Consider the following 18,271-nt stretch of genomic DNA (forward strand, 5'->3'; position numbering starts at 1 on the left):
CCACAACTATGTCCCCCTTTGGGCAAAGAGAAACGGATGATTAAAAAAGGCAAGGAAAAGATATTGGAAGAACTGATGAAATGAGAAAGTGGAAGGAAACTGCAGTACCCGAGAAAACCCACGGACATGAGGTTGTCCACCACAAACTTAGTTGGTCGGGGATTGAACCAGGAACCCCACGTACTAGAGGTCTACCGCTGATCCATCGTGTCTCCAACCTACAATTCTGAGTGGTCACGTGACCAGATCAATGGGAACTCTACATCAACTGTTTTCTTCAACAGTGTGTCTGAATTCCAAAATGAAATTTCGTGACTTTTTCGTGACATTTTCTTTATCAGACTATAACATTTGTTAACATTCTCAAGAGCAAATTTGGGTGCGAATTAGGCCGAACTTTTATACATGCGATAGAAGCATGCTTTGCTTACGATTTGGTAGCGTCTAAAGCCGACCATAGATATATTTGTTGATAAATTTTGATGTTTCATTGAACAACCTTTTTCAGTATGTTCTTATATTTGTACAGATTAAAAAAAAAAAAAAAATCGTGACCCAAAAGCCAATTTTCGTGACTTTTTCTTGACTTTCATGACCATTTTCTGATTTCGCGTTACATTCGTGACTGATAGACACCCTGTTCAATAACAAGGCTTTATTTTACGTTGATGGGGAGGTTAACGAACAAAACAAAGTATTGCAATATGTGGGTCAGTCAGAAAGTTAGTTGTACTTCTTCGTAAGCATTTTCGGTCAAAGGCTATTTTGATGAAATTGTGTGCTAACTCTGTAGACATGTAGCTGTATCGTGTGACATAGTGGCTTTCACGAGGCAAGTGGAGGTGTTCTGATAATCAGTCGTAAACATGTCTCGGCAAGTGGCCTCTAAATTGGAAATGCGTGTGATTTTTTTTTTTTTTTTGGGGGGGGGGCGAAAACGTGCAGTTGCACTTTATCGGCAGTTGCATGAAGTGTATGGTGAAAATGCTATGTCACGTCAAAATATCGCGAAATGGTACAACATGTTTGAGAACGGATGTACAGATATTGACGATGCTGAGCGCGAGGGATGATCATCAACTGCGACACCCACCTTATAGTCCAGATCTTTCACCATGTAGCTTCACGTCTTTGATTCCATGAAAGACGAAGTTTCAAAGCGACGATACCATTTGGATGATGACGTGAACGCTGCAGCCCAAGAATGGTTATGGCGCATTGGACGGGATTTCTTTCTGAAGGCATAGAAAAACTCGTATCACGCCTCGACAAATGCTTAAATAAAGGAGGTAATTACGTTGAAAAGTAGATTGTGAATGGAACTTTACGATACAAATAAAGTTATTGTAAAATTTCTATCCTATTTTATTTTCTTAAGCAGTGCAACTAACATTTTGACTGATCCTCGTAAAATGTTTATTGGACAGCTTCTCCGATAAAGCAGGGACGGGATAAGATTTAGCACCAAGAAATAACTTCTATGAATTCTAAGTGCTTAACCCAGTTAAAAAAAAGTATCCCTTAACTTAGTCAAAGTAAAGTAAATATCAAACTCTACGTACCTATTAGAATCAGCTGTTTCAAGTACTGAAGGCACAGCCACACTAAATATTCTTACACAGCCGTCTGAAAACGCTGCAGCTAACAACCCAAGTCTTCTAAGTTTGTTACTGTTTGTTTCTTCCACATTCTCAGCATTACCGTGCGATTCAGAGTTATCCTCATCAAGTTCAGCATCGTCGTTATCGTAGCACCCAGAGGGACACCATTCCAAGTTCCATACGCTGCCATATTCGTGAGCAATGCCTAGCACGAATTTAGGAGCCTCAGCAGGTCTGAAAAAGAGTTTGGTTGCACTTTGAATATATTTGTGAAGGTATCGTGTCTTATCCGATAAACTGTGTGAGATAACACCAATAATTACAAAATTTTGGATTTATTATATTTTGGACCAATATTCTGTGAAAACATTATTTATTTGAAATTATGAATACTGAATTTTTATCACCAAATCAATGTCAAAATTATATTTCAATTTCTATTCCCTTTCAGCGCAACTAACAGTTCACTTATATCACAGACATGAAATAATTTATATTTTGTGTTACCCGTTTCCTTATGTGTATTTCTTGATCAATAAATTTGCAGGTTGTTTCCTTTATTCACATTTCAACGTTAATCTACAGAGTCTGTTCAGAAAATAATGAGACTGGTTGTCATGCGGCGCTCCAGTCGCCAGCAGCGCGCTCCCCGACGAGGGAATTTGTAGTGGGGGGAGGGGTCTAAGCTAAGCAACACACTGTATATCAGTTGCGTCCGAGCTCTGATGCAGTAAGGATCACGCGTGGCGCAAAAGCTGTTTTTGAATTTTTGTCATGACAGAAAACGTAACAGATGGAGCATTGGCATTAAAGTTTGCTTTCACCCAGGCAAAAATGCTTTCGAGACGCTTGCCTTGGTCAAGAAGGCTTACAAAGAAACGCCCTGTTAAGGGCCCAGGTTTTCCGGTGCTTCAGTAAGTTCAAGAACGGACCGGAGACCATTAAAGACATGGAACGATCTGGACGCTCTCCAACGAGTGGTTTGGACAAAAATGTGGCCAAAGTGAAAAATCTCCTCAACTTCGACCGTCGTTTGAGTGTAAAGTTAATCGCCGAAGACCTCAACATGTGCAAAACGACGGGTCACAAAATTATTTCTGAAAATCTGCTATGACAAAAACTCAAGAACAGCTTTTGTGCTACGCGTGATCCTTACTGCATCAGAGCTCGGACGCGACTTATGTCCAGTGCGTTGCTTAGCTTAGACCCCTGCACTACAAATTCCCTTGCCGGGGAGCGCGCTGCACGTGACTGGAGCGCCGCGCGACGGCAAATCTCATTACTTTCTGAACAGACCCTGTACACAATATATCATCTGCACTGATTATTCAATACATATGGTATTTTTATCTTTAAAATATATATATATATAATTTATGCTTACGCTTTGTTTTCCAAATAGCCGTAATCCCATATCTGAATAAGTCCTTCTCCTGAATACGTCTGGTGAACAAGGTGCGTATCATCCATATTCCTGTGACATGTAACAGCTAAATACTGTTTACATGCGGTGCGAAATGATTCTCGGAAAGGAACTGGATTCCACGCCATAGAGAAAACTGGGCCTCCAACAAAAGCGCTAGGAACACCTAATTAAAAGAAAAGAACACTGTAATAAATATTGTTCAGACTATAGCACACAAAATTAAAACTTTACTATTATAAGAACAAAAGAGATGTGAAGATTGTAGAACTATTAGCCTCATATCGCATGCAGCAAAAATTTTGCTTTGAATGTGGAAGAACAAATGAAAAAGTTGAGAGACAGTTCGGGTTCAGGAGAGCACAAATGACGCAATTGGATTATTAAGGATGGTGTAAAGGGACAAGTTTTGCAAATAGATATCACTACAGTCTTCGTATCTCTCTCATGCATTTTTTATCTTTCACGAAAATTTACAATTTATCTTACAAATTTGAACCTACAACTTCAAATTTTTAGAGAAAGAAGTTCATAACCTCCATTTAAACTTTAGAGCACATAGCTCTTGTTAAGCACTAAAATCCCTGAACGCACAGCTCCATATAAACCTCTGAGCACTGAGCTCCCTGAGCGCACAGATCTATATAAACCTCTGAGCACTGAGCTCCCTGAGCACAGTTCCCTTTGAGCTTCTAAGCTCCTTGAGCACACAGCTCCATATAAAATTCTGAGCACTAAACTCCCTTTAAGCTTCTGAGCACTAAGCTCCCTGAGCACATAGCTCCCTTTAAGCTTATGAGCACTCAGCTCCATATAAAATTGTGAGCACTGAGCTCCCTGAGCACACAGCTCCCTTTAAGCTTATGAGCACTAAGCTCCCTTTAAGCTTATGAGCACTAAACTCCCTGAGCACACAACTCCCTTTAAGCTTATGAGCACTAAGCTCCTTTTTCAAACGAGCACGAAGCTCCATTTTGATCACTTAGCTCACATTTCCCTCTGAGCAAAATCTCCGATCTCTGCACATGCTTTTTTTCCCCATTCTATTTCCTTCTGTAACTTTATTCATGCACTTTACCGTTACTTTTTCGCCTTGACTGAATTTAAGTTTGTGTACCTCAAATACACTTGCACCATCATTGCAATTGTCATTAGCCGATTCATAAAGCTTTACAAAGCGTAATGGTCCGTTTCAAGTACGACTGCGCCATTTGTTACATGTACAAAATTTCTTACACGTGCTGCAGTTGATGATTGAACAAGAACTTGGGATATAATGTTAGGCTTACTAAATAGGCCTAACTACATATAAACATTCTCTTATATATTATCTTATATAAATTATAAACCAATTCTGCAAATAAATCATTAACCAAAATGTACCACTGGACACGTACTTTAATACCAAATATGATTTTCACTGAAAATGACATCAATATAAACCCATATATATAATTTAGTAATATAAATGGATACTTAATGTACTGCTGTAAAAGAAAAATAAACGAACATAAAAAAAAGCACAGTGAATACAATTCTTTCTTCTTTTAATATGTTTACATATTGCCATTACTAACGCCCTTAACACATCTTGCCAATCTCCCAATAAAGGCTATGAAATCATTGCTATAAATATACCCCGAAATCATATAAGATCAGCTGAGAAACCTTTTATATATATCCATTAAGAAGACTTCAGTCTTTAGTGTAATCTGAAACGAATTTCCGTCTACCACCTTCATCTTGCCATAATAATTATTTGCTTTTTATATGATCCAAAAATGCAGCTTAGCAAACAGAAAAACACACAAAATAAAATGTATGAACTATGTTTTTATACTTACCATCTAACACTGAGCCTTCGAAAAGTTTGAGTCTGTTCCATTGATACTGAGAAAAATGCTTGATTTCCGCAAGGTCTCCACTCATGTAGGTTCTTGCTATAGGAACGGATTCTTGAGTTGTTGGTATATAGCGTTCAACATCAGGTGAAGGAACAAGTATCCAATCTCTTTTGTATGTATGATATTCGCTAAATAAATTGTCCGTGAAATTCCCCAAAGAACTGAAATGAAATTGAATTTTAGTTTATTGTTCTAAAAACAAACCATGTAGCCTAAAAGAAACAAGTGTTAAATACACTAATATTGTAATTAATGGCTGGACCTCTCACTTCCAAACCCAGTAGCGTGTCTTTTGGGTGACCCTGTGTATCTCCAAATGATGTGTGTACATATATTAATCACACATATATTTTCATATACCACGCGTGTTTACAAACACCCAACATGTGCTTATGTTTAAACGCATTCTAGACGTGTTCCTAGTTATAAACAACCACCACGTGCACTTTACTATGGAATACTAAACTGCAGACGAGGGACTATAGTGACACCATCAGTCACATGACGACTAGGTAATAGCAGCACCACCGCCTCACCTGCAGCACCTATATAAATGAGAGGACTCCATGGACAGCTATGAGTCTCCACTGGTCAATCCCGCCTTTAGCTTGCTTCGGAGCTCTAGGAGACACCCAACCCAAAGCCTCTAGTTTGCTTCGGAACTCTAGGTTTTCCTTCCTCCCGCTTAACTTACCCGGAGCTCTGTAACTCTTAACCCCTCTCTCTGCTTGCTTCGGAGCGTTGTGGATTCCTAACCCACTCCACCTAGCTTGCTTCGGAGGTCTAGGAGACACCCAACCCAAGCCTCTAGTTTGCTTCGGAACTCTAGGTTTTCCTTCCTCCCGCTTAGCTTGCTTCGGAGCTCTGTGACTTTTAACACCTCTGCTTGCTTCGGAACGTTGTGGATTCCTAACCCACTCCACCTAGCTTGCTTCGGAGCTCTATGGAGATCCTGTCTTAGGCTGCTCGGGCCTCGGGTTACCTTCCTCTACCTTGTATTAGAGAAATTAAATTATTGTACTATCCTTGTACAATACTGTTTATAGAGGATTTTTATAATGAAAACCGGTAGTCCGAAATGAGCCGACTCCGGACTATAATTTACTCTAAACTACACAGAGAGAACTTTACAATATATATTGATACAGACTTTATTGTTGCGTCTCCTGGAGGAAATCACCTTCCAAAGTTTAGACATACCGCCCTGTATCCCTTTCCTAATGAAAGGGAATACTAAAATCCAAAATAAATAACCGATCATTTTATAGAAGTCGGCACCCTTATTATTCTGCAGTCTTCTCGACAAAGTACTTTTGATACAATATAAGAAAAAATACTTACAACTCCAACAGCCATCTTGCTGTTAGTTTACACGGCTTGTAGTGGAAATGGCGTGTTCCCCGCTCTTTTGTCAGGAATATTATTTTAGTTACGTAGGGTTCTGTAAAGAAAGAAAAAAAAAAGACAAGTGACTATTATTTCATAGTGTGAAACTATGGGAATCCAATACTCAAACTTGAAGAAGTACATTCATAATTACTGGTTGCAATATATTAATAAAATCAAAGATACATTCTGTTCGTTGGATGCTGAATTCATATTAAACAAAACAAAAAAAAAAGCCATTATTCGCTATCTCCTAACGTTTCTATTCTATGAAAATTAATATTGAAATTAAAAATACTAATTTATGTCTATTACTTCTGGTTATAATGAATGAATAAAACGAGAGGTGAAACATATTTTTGGTGACTAAATCCATAATTAAAATCTTACTTATATGCACCTGTTTCTCTTTCATCCGTTATGTGATCAGTAGGGCAACTCAAAAGCATAAAAGCAATTTACACATATGGTTGGTACCTTGAACATGGTTGTGGTTGCTTAAGGGTCCAGAAGAAACTAATTTTAAAAGTATAATAAAACATAATCTTAGAAAATAAAGCATAAAGCATAATTTAAAGTATATAGCATAATTATTGAAAAATTCTGTTTAACTGTAAGTATAACATACTGTATTAATATCTTTTAAAACCAATATTTACAATGCAAAATCATTGAGAACATAACAATGCAACAATGAAACGCTTATTTTTATTTCTGTAAACTTTTCGGTGTAAGCCTTTGGTATGGAGAAAAAAAAAAGGAAAAGAAGAAAAAACTTTTCTCCAACAATGAAAAGTACACAAGAACTCTACACTATATTGTTATGTGTACCTCTTGAACTTCGGCCCTTTCTGTACTTTTTGGTGGCATTTTTTACTTTCCCTTTCTATATATGTGCACCTCTAAGGCGCACACAAGAGATTAAAGAAAAAAAAACTGACTCGAGTAAAGCATATCTCTTTACAGTGCATTAAGTAGAAAGTTCATTAAATATGAAAGAAACTGGCTGCATAAAATATAAATAAATAGATCAAGGTATTTAGAACATACCCAACATTTAATGTATAGTAAATATTATACATTATACACGATTAATGTAAAACAATGATTGAAATTAAAAATAAAGCATAATAAAGTATAATTTGGAAAAAATAAAGCATAATGTTGGTTGCTCGAGTGATCAGTATTGTAACCGAAAAATCGTAGATTTTCACTATTTCTGGTTTGAACAGGTAGATAAAAGTCAAGACAAATTATTTCTTGGGGCGCTGAATCTGCGTTAAAAACAGTTTTTGCTCTATAGAAGTAAGTACAGAAACCACAAATACTAGCAAATTCCAACATCAGCAGCTTTAGGTAGTGTGTTGAGGATGGTGATGAATCGGTTGCTGAAATCTGCTGTTGCTATCTATTATAGTTTTTGTTCTTTAACGATCAACGTTAAAATCGGAAACGGTTGATTTGAATAGAGGCAAGGTTTGAAAAAAAAACTTTAAGAAAAACGAACCCACCTGGGCACGTTTTTTTTTATTCCGAGTTTGAGTTTTTTCGAATGTCTTTGGGGTAAAAGTGTTAAAATATTTATATTTCAAGATTGTCGTTGCCATAATTTGCAACAATTTTCTATTTCCTGCTGTTTTGAAAAAAATGGCCGCCATTTTGAAATTTTACATTGGATCGCCGTGAAAAGCTATACAGCAAATTTAAAATGTCTCGTGCTTCGGCCCTCAAAATTTTAACTTAAAAGTTCGAAAATTGAACCCTGTAGCGTGGATAGTCGCTATTTTGAAAAATGGCCGCCATTTTGAAATTTTACGTTGGATCGCCGCCAAAATATATACAGAAAATTATACAGCAGCTATTATAGAGTTAATGGAAGATACAGGATCCACTCTTGGGACGCTGAATTGATTGTAAACAACCGCTTACCGATCTCTCTTACCGTTTTTGCTCTATGGAAATCAATATTGGAACCGGAAGTACTAGTACGTTTGAACCACTTCCGGTTTCGGTACAGTCACAGGTGCTGATGGTATGATCTCTTGAGACGCTGACCTGACTGAAAAAATAAAACGCTTGTCGCTATCTATTATTGTTTCCATTGTATAGCGATGAATGTTGAAGCCGGAAATGGTTGATTTGTACCACTTCCGGTTTGAACAGAAAGTCAACGGAAGAGAGAGAACCTATCCTTGCAATGCTGAATCGACTGCAAGAAACTGCTTCTTGGTATCATTTACCGCTTTCGCTCTATATTTAAACCGGAGGCATTAGTAAATTTCAACCACTTCCGGTTTTATTGCAAAAATACCTTCGCTATATATTACCTTTTTTGTTCCAGGGCGATAAATACTGAAACAGAAAATGACGTGATTTCTACCATTTCCGGTTTGAATAGAGGGTTATAGCCTGGGATATGAAATCTACTTCACGATATCTTTTACTATTTTTATTCTATGGAAATCAAGTATTGAAACCGGAAATACTAGTACATTTCAACCACTTCCGATTTTGACAGTGTTGCGAAGGGTGACAATATGTTTCCTTCAGATGCTGAATCAACTGTAAAAAAAAAAAAAACAGCCTGTTGGTATCTATTACCATTTTTGTTCTACGACGAAAAACGTTGAAATCGGAAATGGCTAATATTAATAATAATAATAGTAACTTACTTTTATCTCCTATTGGCTGAAAATTTTTCTTCTTTTTCCTAACTTCGACCGTGTTCTCTTCATCGTCTCCAACTTCATCCTCTCCGAAATCTTCAGCATCACTTTCTGCATCACATTTTGTATGGTCGGCAACATGCTCTAGCATGGTCTTCTCCGAGTCACAGCGATAGCTGCATACTTTGCAGTAGAAATTCTGAAATATCGTAAATAAATAAACAATATAAGAATAACACCTTAAATGCAATGTTGCCAGATCTGAAGATTAAAAAGTAGCGAGGTTGTGTTCCAAAAGTAGCGGATTTGAACTATTTGTAGCTCAAACATAAAAGTATCAGATATCAAAAGACACCAGATGTCTGGGTTGGCAATGACCAGGCGGCGACAGCAGTTTTGGTATGTTGTTTTAAGACAAACTCCATACTACGTCAGCTGCAGTAGAACTGCAGTGTGCAATGAACGGGCAAGTGGTATGGTGATAATATAAAATGGGCGACTTTTCTGATTTTCAAGGAGACATGTTTGTTTAAGTTAGTTTTGTGGGCACTGAAATACACTTTACAACGTTTACAGTATGTTCATTCATTGTTATTTCTCACTTCTTTAGTTCATTTGCTAAATTCTTTATCTGAGAGCCATGAATTTTTGAGGATTTATTCCAACTTCACTTACTGATTATGTTAATATGGATAATACCGTAACACAATTAAATTTGCGATGTTCATGTTTACACAGCTCTCTATAATATTAGGCCGAGGCATTAACTGAGACAACACCGTCAGTGATACTGCAACAGCGCAAACTTAACAAAAGTCTAGTGTTGTCACAGCTGGAGATTTTTTTTTTTTTTTTTTTTTTTTAGAAAAAATTTGAAGTTTCCCTTTTTTGACATTCTATGATTTTCTTAATTAAGTACCAATTTTTGTTCCTCTGTAGTGGATTCTACAATTACGAAAGTGTTTATAACAACTAGTACTTGTTTAAGTCCTATATTTAGGCCGGGGCTGCTTTCTTGATTGGTTCTCAAATTGGTATTGCAGTTGCTGCCAGCAAGTATACGCTATGCAACTTTTACATCCCAAATGTCATTTGGGTTGCCTAATCATCTTATTAAGTACCTGAATTTATACATCTTGATATAAGTGTTTACTGGTTGCCTAAATGCTATCTGCAGGCAAGAAAAAAGTACCATAAACCAAAACACTTTTGGGAAGGGGGGGGTATAAAATCTTGCTTTCATCTTGTTCTCTGTACGGTATCCGGTCAAAAGAGCGCAAGTACAAAAACAGCGTATGAACAAAAAACCGCGCATACAAATACAGCGTCAACAAAAACAGCGCATGCATGGTCCGCAATGCACATCCTTTCTCAAGCCTGGGAGTTGCTCAAAGCAAACATTAAGGCAACAGTTGTAAGACTAATCTAGTAAAGCACACTAGCACACTGTACGCATTTTCAAAGACAACTGTATTTGCATGAGCTGTTTTTGACTATGCGCGGCTTTCTTTTATACGATGTTTTTGTCCACGCTGTATTTGCATGCGCTATTTTTGTTCATGCTCTAATTGCAGGCGCTTGCGCGGTTTATACCTAGAAACCTCTGTTCAGGAAACATTTTAGCCTGACATTTTAAGTCATTAATGCTAACACTATTACATTTTTTAGTAAAACATTTTTGTCATTAAAACGTTAACCTAATAGTTCTACAAATAAATTCTTGGAACTGGAATGGGTCTACGGATTTTAACTTGTTCTGTCCTATCGAATGACCGATTTTCCTTGATAATCTACTTTTTTTCAGCATTTTCTCTTCAGCATGGTTGCCACAACATTTGTTAAGTGATTTTCCGTAACATTCACTGACCAACAATTGTAATTTTCACTGACTGCAACGCAAATACACTAGGACAACAAATTTTTTTTTAGTTCGGTCTTTACCATCCTCAACACACGACCAGCACTCTTCTTTCTCATTTTATGTATGTATATATTTAAAAACAACTTTTAATATAATAAATGCATTTTGTTACAATAATTGATATTCCAAAACACAATAATTACATATAAAAACATAATTAATATTAGGGCACTAGAATTTTAAGAGTATAAAGTGTGGAAACAAGGAATAGGGATCATGTTTAAAAATAATACACAAAGATATACACTAGCTATCACTGCTTGCACTAAAAACGTCACTTTTTTCATCTTTGCCGCGTGTCATAAAGGACGTGTAACACCAGAAAAAAAAATGTGGTACATTCGTAGTTGCACATAATTTCATTATCTCAAACTTCTTAACATTGGAATTTCGCCTTTGACGTGTACAGATAAATATACAACAGTCAATATAACTATTCTGATATCGTTCGCCAACACCCTCTTTGAAAACAATTTTTCTTTTGTCTCTCTTACGAAATTGAGTAGCATATTTTCTAACACAAGCCTAAAAGAATACCGTACCAGCATACGAAATGTTAAGAATAGAATGATCTTTGCCTTTCTTAACAATGAATGCCTTTACTATTAGGTTACGGTGTACAAGGGAACCGCCTGGTATGGGTCAATCGTAATCGGAGACTTCCGTGACCTAAATCTCAATCGACGACTTTTCGGGACCATATTCTATGCTGTACAAATAAACAATTCAAAAGTTCAACGTTTTTCACTGACTACTTATTTTTTTTAAATATTTTCCCTGACTTTTGGATCATTTCTTAAAATTTCTCTGATGTTCTTTGAATTCCCTAACTTTCAATGACTTTCCCTGACTTTCAAGGTTTGTGGTAACCATGTTCAGATGCAGGACTAGGATTAGGAATTAAGGTCTCTGGGCTTTCGACGTCTATGGCCATGTTAGCATGTCACGTATGAGGGATGACAACTCTCGGCGATCACGCTATCCGAGGAAAGAGAAGGAAGAAGCTATTGGAGAGGAATGAAGCGACCTGGGATCTGTATGTTAGAAATAAAATCTTTCAGTTTAACGTCCCACGATTATGCTCTTTAGGCTAAGGGAAACGATGATTAAGACAAGTGAATGATGATGGAAGAATTGGTGGAATGAGAAAGTGGAAGGAAATGGGGCACACAGGAAAAACCCACGGACACGATATTGTCCACCACAAATTTACTTGAGCGGGGATCGAACCAAGGACCCCACGCAGAGGTAAGCGCTCTACCAACCTGTATGTTAGGTACTATCCCGGCATTTGCCTAATGTGAACGAGGAATATCCAGGGAAAACTCACTCAGGCTGGTTGGCCTGAAAAAGCTTCTACACTTTTTCGAATGAGTGTCCCCTCTTTAGATGCAGTAATTAAAGGTTCTTTCTTGTTACAATGGGGAACCAAGGTAGAACGTATTGTTATCTCTCCACTAAAATTGAAATATTTTAAGAAGCTCAAGATTTCCCAGGAAAAAAAGTAACAAAAACAGCTTCTGTCTCCTTGCAAAAAGAAAAAAAGGAGCCTGTTATTTTCCGAGCCTCTCTTCTCTAGTGTGAACGCATACTGAAACTTTGATTAAAGGACAGTTACTTCGCGATACTAGACAAAACTGTACATATTTCAGTTATGCTTTCTTTTACTTCTTTAATCCAAAGCTCTTGCGACTAGTTACTAGTAAATTCGGTAAAATCACGTTGCAGATATAAATACGTATCGTCCTTGGAAAACGCAATATCTGAGTATCTTTCACATGAGATTTAGCAAAGTGTAGACTATAAATAGTATAACACTGCTTAAAAAAATAAAAACTACGTAATATGTACATACCTCTTTTGGTATAAATTTGCATGAGTAATAATGCACATGCATTGCTTCGAGATCGTCACTTTCGAAAGAGCAACCCACATTCGAACATTTTGCTTTTCCATTTGTTGTTACGGCCTTACGCCACTTCGCAACTAGAAGATGGTGAGGCCTTGATCTCCGTTTACGTTCTCCATACAATGCGTTCTGAAAAGAAAGAAAAAATAATAATAAATTTAAAAAGAAACCGCAATTAAAATATCTGAAAAAAAATACCATTATACGAAGTCAAAATATGACTGAGTTAGGACTTGCAAACAAATATGTAGGTATTCTATATTTCCAGCGATAATATTGTTTTCCAGGAAAAATGGCGTTGCAAGTATTCACTTCTAGCAACAATAGCCTCCTTGATAAAGAACGGATTTACAAGTATGCATTTTCAGCGACAATATTCTCCTAGTGGAAGAATGGATTTACAAGTACACATTTTCAACTACAGTATGCTCCTTGAGGCTGAATGTACTTGCAAGACCGCATTTTCAGTGACAATATCTCTGTTGGAGTGATCAAAACAATTCTAGATAGATATTAACTTTTTTTTTTTAATCAACAGAAATTAGTCTTGCTACTTGAGTTTGCATTGTATTATTACTTAAAGATAATAAATATTACGTGAAACAGTGGAAAATGTGACATAGAAATCTATTTACTTACTTCTGATTGATCCTGTTCATCATATTTGTCCTCTGATCCTTTAACTTCATTTATAAATTCCTGCATTTTACTTTCGGCCCTGCAAAGAAGACAATTTTTACCTTCAAAAATTTCAGATATATTCTGCTCTGTGAGCGACAGTCAAGAAGTTTCCGGAATTTCGTTGTAGCTTTTTTTTATTACCATAATATAAGCACACATTTACTTTATCACTTTCAAAGTAGGCACCGTCGGATTCATACAGCCTCTGCGATTACAGCAAATACCAACGAAAGTCCTCTTCCGGTATCTTCCGAAGTTCAGCGGTATCTTCCGGTTTTGATCTCGCCTACGATGGCGAAACGGGTATCTTTGAGGTCCACTTTTTAGCTTTGGGAAGAGTAAAACACTCTATGATGTTAGACAGTTTTTAAGGTTATCAAAGTCTCTGAAACACATTTTCTCCAATTTTGCACATGAACTTGATGTTTGCGCGTTGCTAGATCAGGCAACGTATGGAGAGTACTGTATCAGATTCATTGTGATTGTGTTACAAATGCCAAAACCACAACAGCATTCCGGGAACGTTTTCACTGCCTCTCGTATACTAAACAAATTGCACTTATACTACCAGATAATTCAAAGAATTTATTTAACACACTGTAGACAGACTGATTTTCAAAAATTTTCGCCATATATACAAGGTGGTAGGTAACTTCACCGACAAACTTTGGGAGGTGATTCCTTATATGAAACAAAAGAAAAAGTTCTAATAAACATGGGACGAAAAACGTCTCCTTTCAGAGTTATGAGCCGCCGAAAATTCAAAAATTCACGTTTCGAAACGCTCTGCCTTAGAAACTACAGGACCGATCCCAAGCGGTTTAAGGAATTACAAAGGAACTAGTATGCGCTGTATCTAAATATTCATGTTCTACCGTGGTCCGTTATCGGCGAAACGAACTGTAAAAAGGAAGTTGGGAGGTATAGGGATACTCCTTTAAGTACTAATGACGCGTTCGTTTCGCCGATAACGGAGGATGTTAAAATATGGGTATTTAGATAGATCGCATACTAGTTCCTGTGTAATTCCTTAAACCGCTTGGGATAGGTCCTATAGTTTCTAAGGCAGGGCGTTTCGAAACATGATTTTTCGAATTTTCGGCGGTTCATAACTTTGAAAGGATACGTTTTTCGACCTATGTTTATCGGAACTTTTCTCTTTCATTTCATATAAGGAATCACCTCCCAAAGTTTGTCGGTGGAGTTACCTACCACCCTGTATAGTCGATAGCATTTCTAAGATGAGGAAAGAAAAATAAACAAAAAGGGTTGAGCGGGACAAGAGGAAATTGTCCGAAACAACAATCAACCAGGTGTACGTTCTTGCTTTCTAATTGAAGAGACCAGTGTTCGAATCCAGTAGCCGGCAATCGTGAGGTTTTCTATTGTTTCACAAAACAAATACTAAGATAATAATACCTTTAAATATACGCCCCTCCCCTACTTCGGCTTCTTTTCGTCTTTCATTTGACCTTTTCCTAAAAAAAAAAAAATCAATGACAAAGATACTATATATCATCCTTCATTTGATTTTCCCTTAAAAAAACAATGACAAAGACACCATATATTGTCCTTCATTTGATTTTCCTTGAAAAAGCAATGACAAAGACACCATACATCGTTCTTAATTTGATTTTCCTTGAAAAAGCAATGACAAAGACAATATATATCATCCTTCATTTGATCTTCCCTGAAAAAGCAATGACAAAGACATCATATATTGTCCTTTATTTGATTTTCCTTGAAAAAGCAATGACAAAGACAATATATATCATCCTTTATTTGATCTTCCCTGAAAAAGCAATGACAAAGACATCATATATTGTCCTTTATTTGACTTTTCCTTGAAAAAGCAACTCCGTAAAGGGCACAGTAAAGTAAAGAATACAATTAGGAAATAAAGCATACCACGTAAACATGAAGCTGTTAAAAAAGTAAAAACATAAGCAGAGGAACAAAAACGATAACATAGAAAACGTCAATAAGACCAATAGTAACATATGGTTTGGAAACATGGCTACTCACAAAAGAAGTTAAGAAAAATTTTACAATCTTGGAAAGAAGAATAGTAACGAAAATTTACGGACCAATTAATCTTTACAGGACAAATGGGGATTTCAAGAAAATTGTAGACCTTTACGTTGGCGGCCCTAGTACCCCTTCTAATTGGCAAAGGGACACGAACTATACCTCGTTGTAAAGGCTATGGAACACAGCTTCCAACGAGCTAACTTTTGTGGCTCCCGTGCCAAACCCGTAGAAGATTTTTTTTGTAAAAAAAAATAATAAAAATAAATTTGTGAGAAGCTGGCAACACTGTTACTTGTCGTATGCAGGAAAAAATATTTTCACGTATACGCCAGACATTGGTACAATCATGTGAAAAAATAAAAAAAAATAAAGGCGAAAGTTCAATACCTAGTGAAAAAAATCATTCCAAACGTGTTTCCTGCGAGAATTACCCTATACATATTTTTTCGAAATATTTTGGTCTACCCTGGCGCCTGTACTCGTCACAGAGATATAAGCCATACCTCATTGTAAAGGCTATGGAACACAGCTTCCGACGAGCTGACTTTTGTGTCCCCGTGCCCAACCCGTAAAAGAAGAAATGGGGGGAAAAATCTCAAAGTTGGCAACACTGTTACTTGTCGTGATGAAGAATGGCCATACATAGGATATCATTAGTTAGGATGTTTGTTTATCTTTATTGATGCCACTTTTTATACTCTTCGGGTGGCGAGTTTCCCTCCCCCGAATGCTGAGGGGGAACTAAGAACATCCAACTTTCTCTCCCCAATCCTTCCGCTGCTGCACCCCTGATGTGAATGAAATGCACACCGTTGGAACGTTTCATCCTTCCTGAAGAGATAGACACCTAAATCATCTCTCTAGGTTAATTAGAAGCGGAGCGATGGAGGTTTAAAGTTAGTTTAAAGGGACAAGTTTTTCCGATAGATGGCACCACAGTCTTCGTATCTTTTTATATATATATATATATATTGTTACATATATAGATATTGTTATATAGATATAGATATATAACCTGTCAGGAAAATTCACTATTTCTCTTACAAATTTCAACCTACAGACTTCAAACTTTTAGAAAAGGAACTTCATAATGTATCGAAGGCAATAATCCGTGCCGATTTTTTATTTAGAATTTTCTTAATGTTGAAATTGCTTGATTGTTGAAAAATATATCTAAACCTTTAACAATGGAACTGTTTCAACAATGAAGAAAATTCTAAATAAAAAATCGACACAGATTGTTCCCTTTAATAGGTTATGGAGTTCCTTCTCTTAAAAAAATGAAGTCTCTAGGTTGAAATTTGTAAGAGAAATTGTAAATTTTCGTGAATGGTAAAAAATACATGGGAGAGAGACGAAAACTGTAGTGACATCTATCGACAAAACTTGTCCCTTTACATTAACCTTAAACTGCTGGCAAAGCCCCTGAGCCGTTTATCCTATAAAGGTTAAAGAACAAAAAACCTGGAGAATCAGAACTAACGAAGAGATAAACGATATAATAAAGAATCAGGATATAATTAAGTTTTATAAAACTGAATCGACTAAGGTGGCTAGGGCATGTAATAAGAATGGAAAACGTCCGAATGCCATACAAAATAATGAGGGAAAGACTATATTTTATCAAAAGAAAAGAAAACCAAAAACTAGATGATTGGACGGAGTAGAATGTGATTTGGAAAAATTGAACGTCTGAGAATGGAAAAAAAATGCAGAGATTGGGAAGGTGGAGTCAAATAGTGGAAGAGGCCAAAGCCCGCCAAGGTCTGCAGCGCCAAGTGGTAAGAAAAATGAGTAACTTACCAGCATGGAGCCCAAACGGCTGATATGATTGAAAAAAATCCACCATTTTCGATTGAAAACAACGTATTTCCGACAACTTTTCATTTTTCCGTAGATCACTACTCGTAACGAAGTTGACTTTTGGGCCCTAACTTTTGATATACCCTGTATATGTATAAAGTACCACATTACAAAGTATGAAAATTTACCTTGTAGCAGCTGATCTCTTCTGTTTTTCGACGATAAGATCTTGTGGGTGATCTTGTTTGGTCGTTTCATCGGGATGACACAGCGTCATATGGGTCTTGAAACTTATTGGAAGCACTTTGCGTTGGCATAGTTCACATGTCATTTTGTACGCTTCTAATTCCTATAGAACAGAAAAGAAGAAAAATACTTAACATATGAAATTAACATAGCAGGAAGATACATATGTGAAAAGTAAGGTATGTCATCGTTAGTTTAGATCTTATCAGTCCGGACACCTGCAAAAAATGGTATTCACCCGAATCTAATGCATATATATATTTCTGTTGTCAAGATATAGCTATAAATAATGTAAGAATCCCCACGTCACCGTACCATGCAATAGCCATGCGTACTACACGTGTTGATTATAAACACAAACAAGCAGACGACGATCCCGAAGAGGAGTCGCTCACCATCGCCAACAGTCGGAAGGACAAGAATCAACGAAGGAAGCCGACAATACAGGATAAAAGGGACCTGCACGCCTCGACCAACATCAATCTTCCCAGATTGATCGAAACACCTAAAATTCCTCTCACGACGCTTGGTCACCGAGAGGTACCCATCCTTATACCCACGACGCTTGGTCACCGGGTTCCTTTCCTCTTTCTCACGACGCACGCTCACCGAGAGTACCTCACCTCAAAGCCCAAATTTTGAAACCCCCAGGAAGACCGATTGTTTCAATGTTTTGTTATGGGCGAAAAACTTGAGCGAT

The 18,271-nt window shown here is 37.0% G+C and overlaps 1 protein-coding gene across 1 annotated transcript in view; it reads right to left on the bottom strand.

Moving 5' to 3' along the window:
• LOC145684330 (uncharacterized) overlaps positions 1 to 18,271 on the bottom strand; it is a 134,860-nt gene that overhangs the window by 27,064 nt on the left and 89,525 nt on the right. The window contains exons 16-23 of the mRNA XM_081756528.1: positions 17,514 to 17,674; positions 13,450 to 13,528; positions 12,757 to 12,939; positions 8,987 to 9,179; positions 6,270 to 6,369; positions 4,869 to 5,089; positions 2,986 to 3,190; positions 1,563 to 1,835 (exon numbers count right to left, since the gene is read on the bottom strand). Coding sequence (XP_081612654.1) covers positions 1,563 to 1,835; positions 2,986 to 3,190; positions 4,869 to 5,089; positions 6,270 to 6,369; positions 8,987 to 9,179; positions 12,757 to 12,939; positions 13,450 to 13,528; positions 17,514 to 17,674 — 1,415 coding nt within the window. The remainder of the gene's footprint in view (positions 1 to 1,562; positions 1,836 to 2,985; positions 3,191 to 4,868; positions 5,090 to 6,269; positions 6,370 to 8,986; positions 9,180 to 12,756; positions 12,940 to 13,449; positions 13,529 to 17,513; positions 17,675 to 18,271) is intronic.

This window comes from Thermobia domestica, chromosome 4, assembly GCF_964235325.1.
Source record: "Thermobia domestica chromosome 4, izTheDome1.hap1.1, whole genome shotgun sequence".
Taxonomy (NCBI): Eukaryota; Metazoa; Arthropoda; class Insecta; order Zygentoma; family Lepismatidae; genus Thermobia; species Thermobia domestica.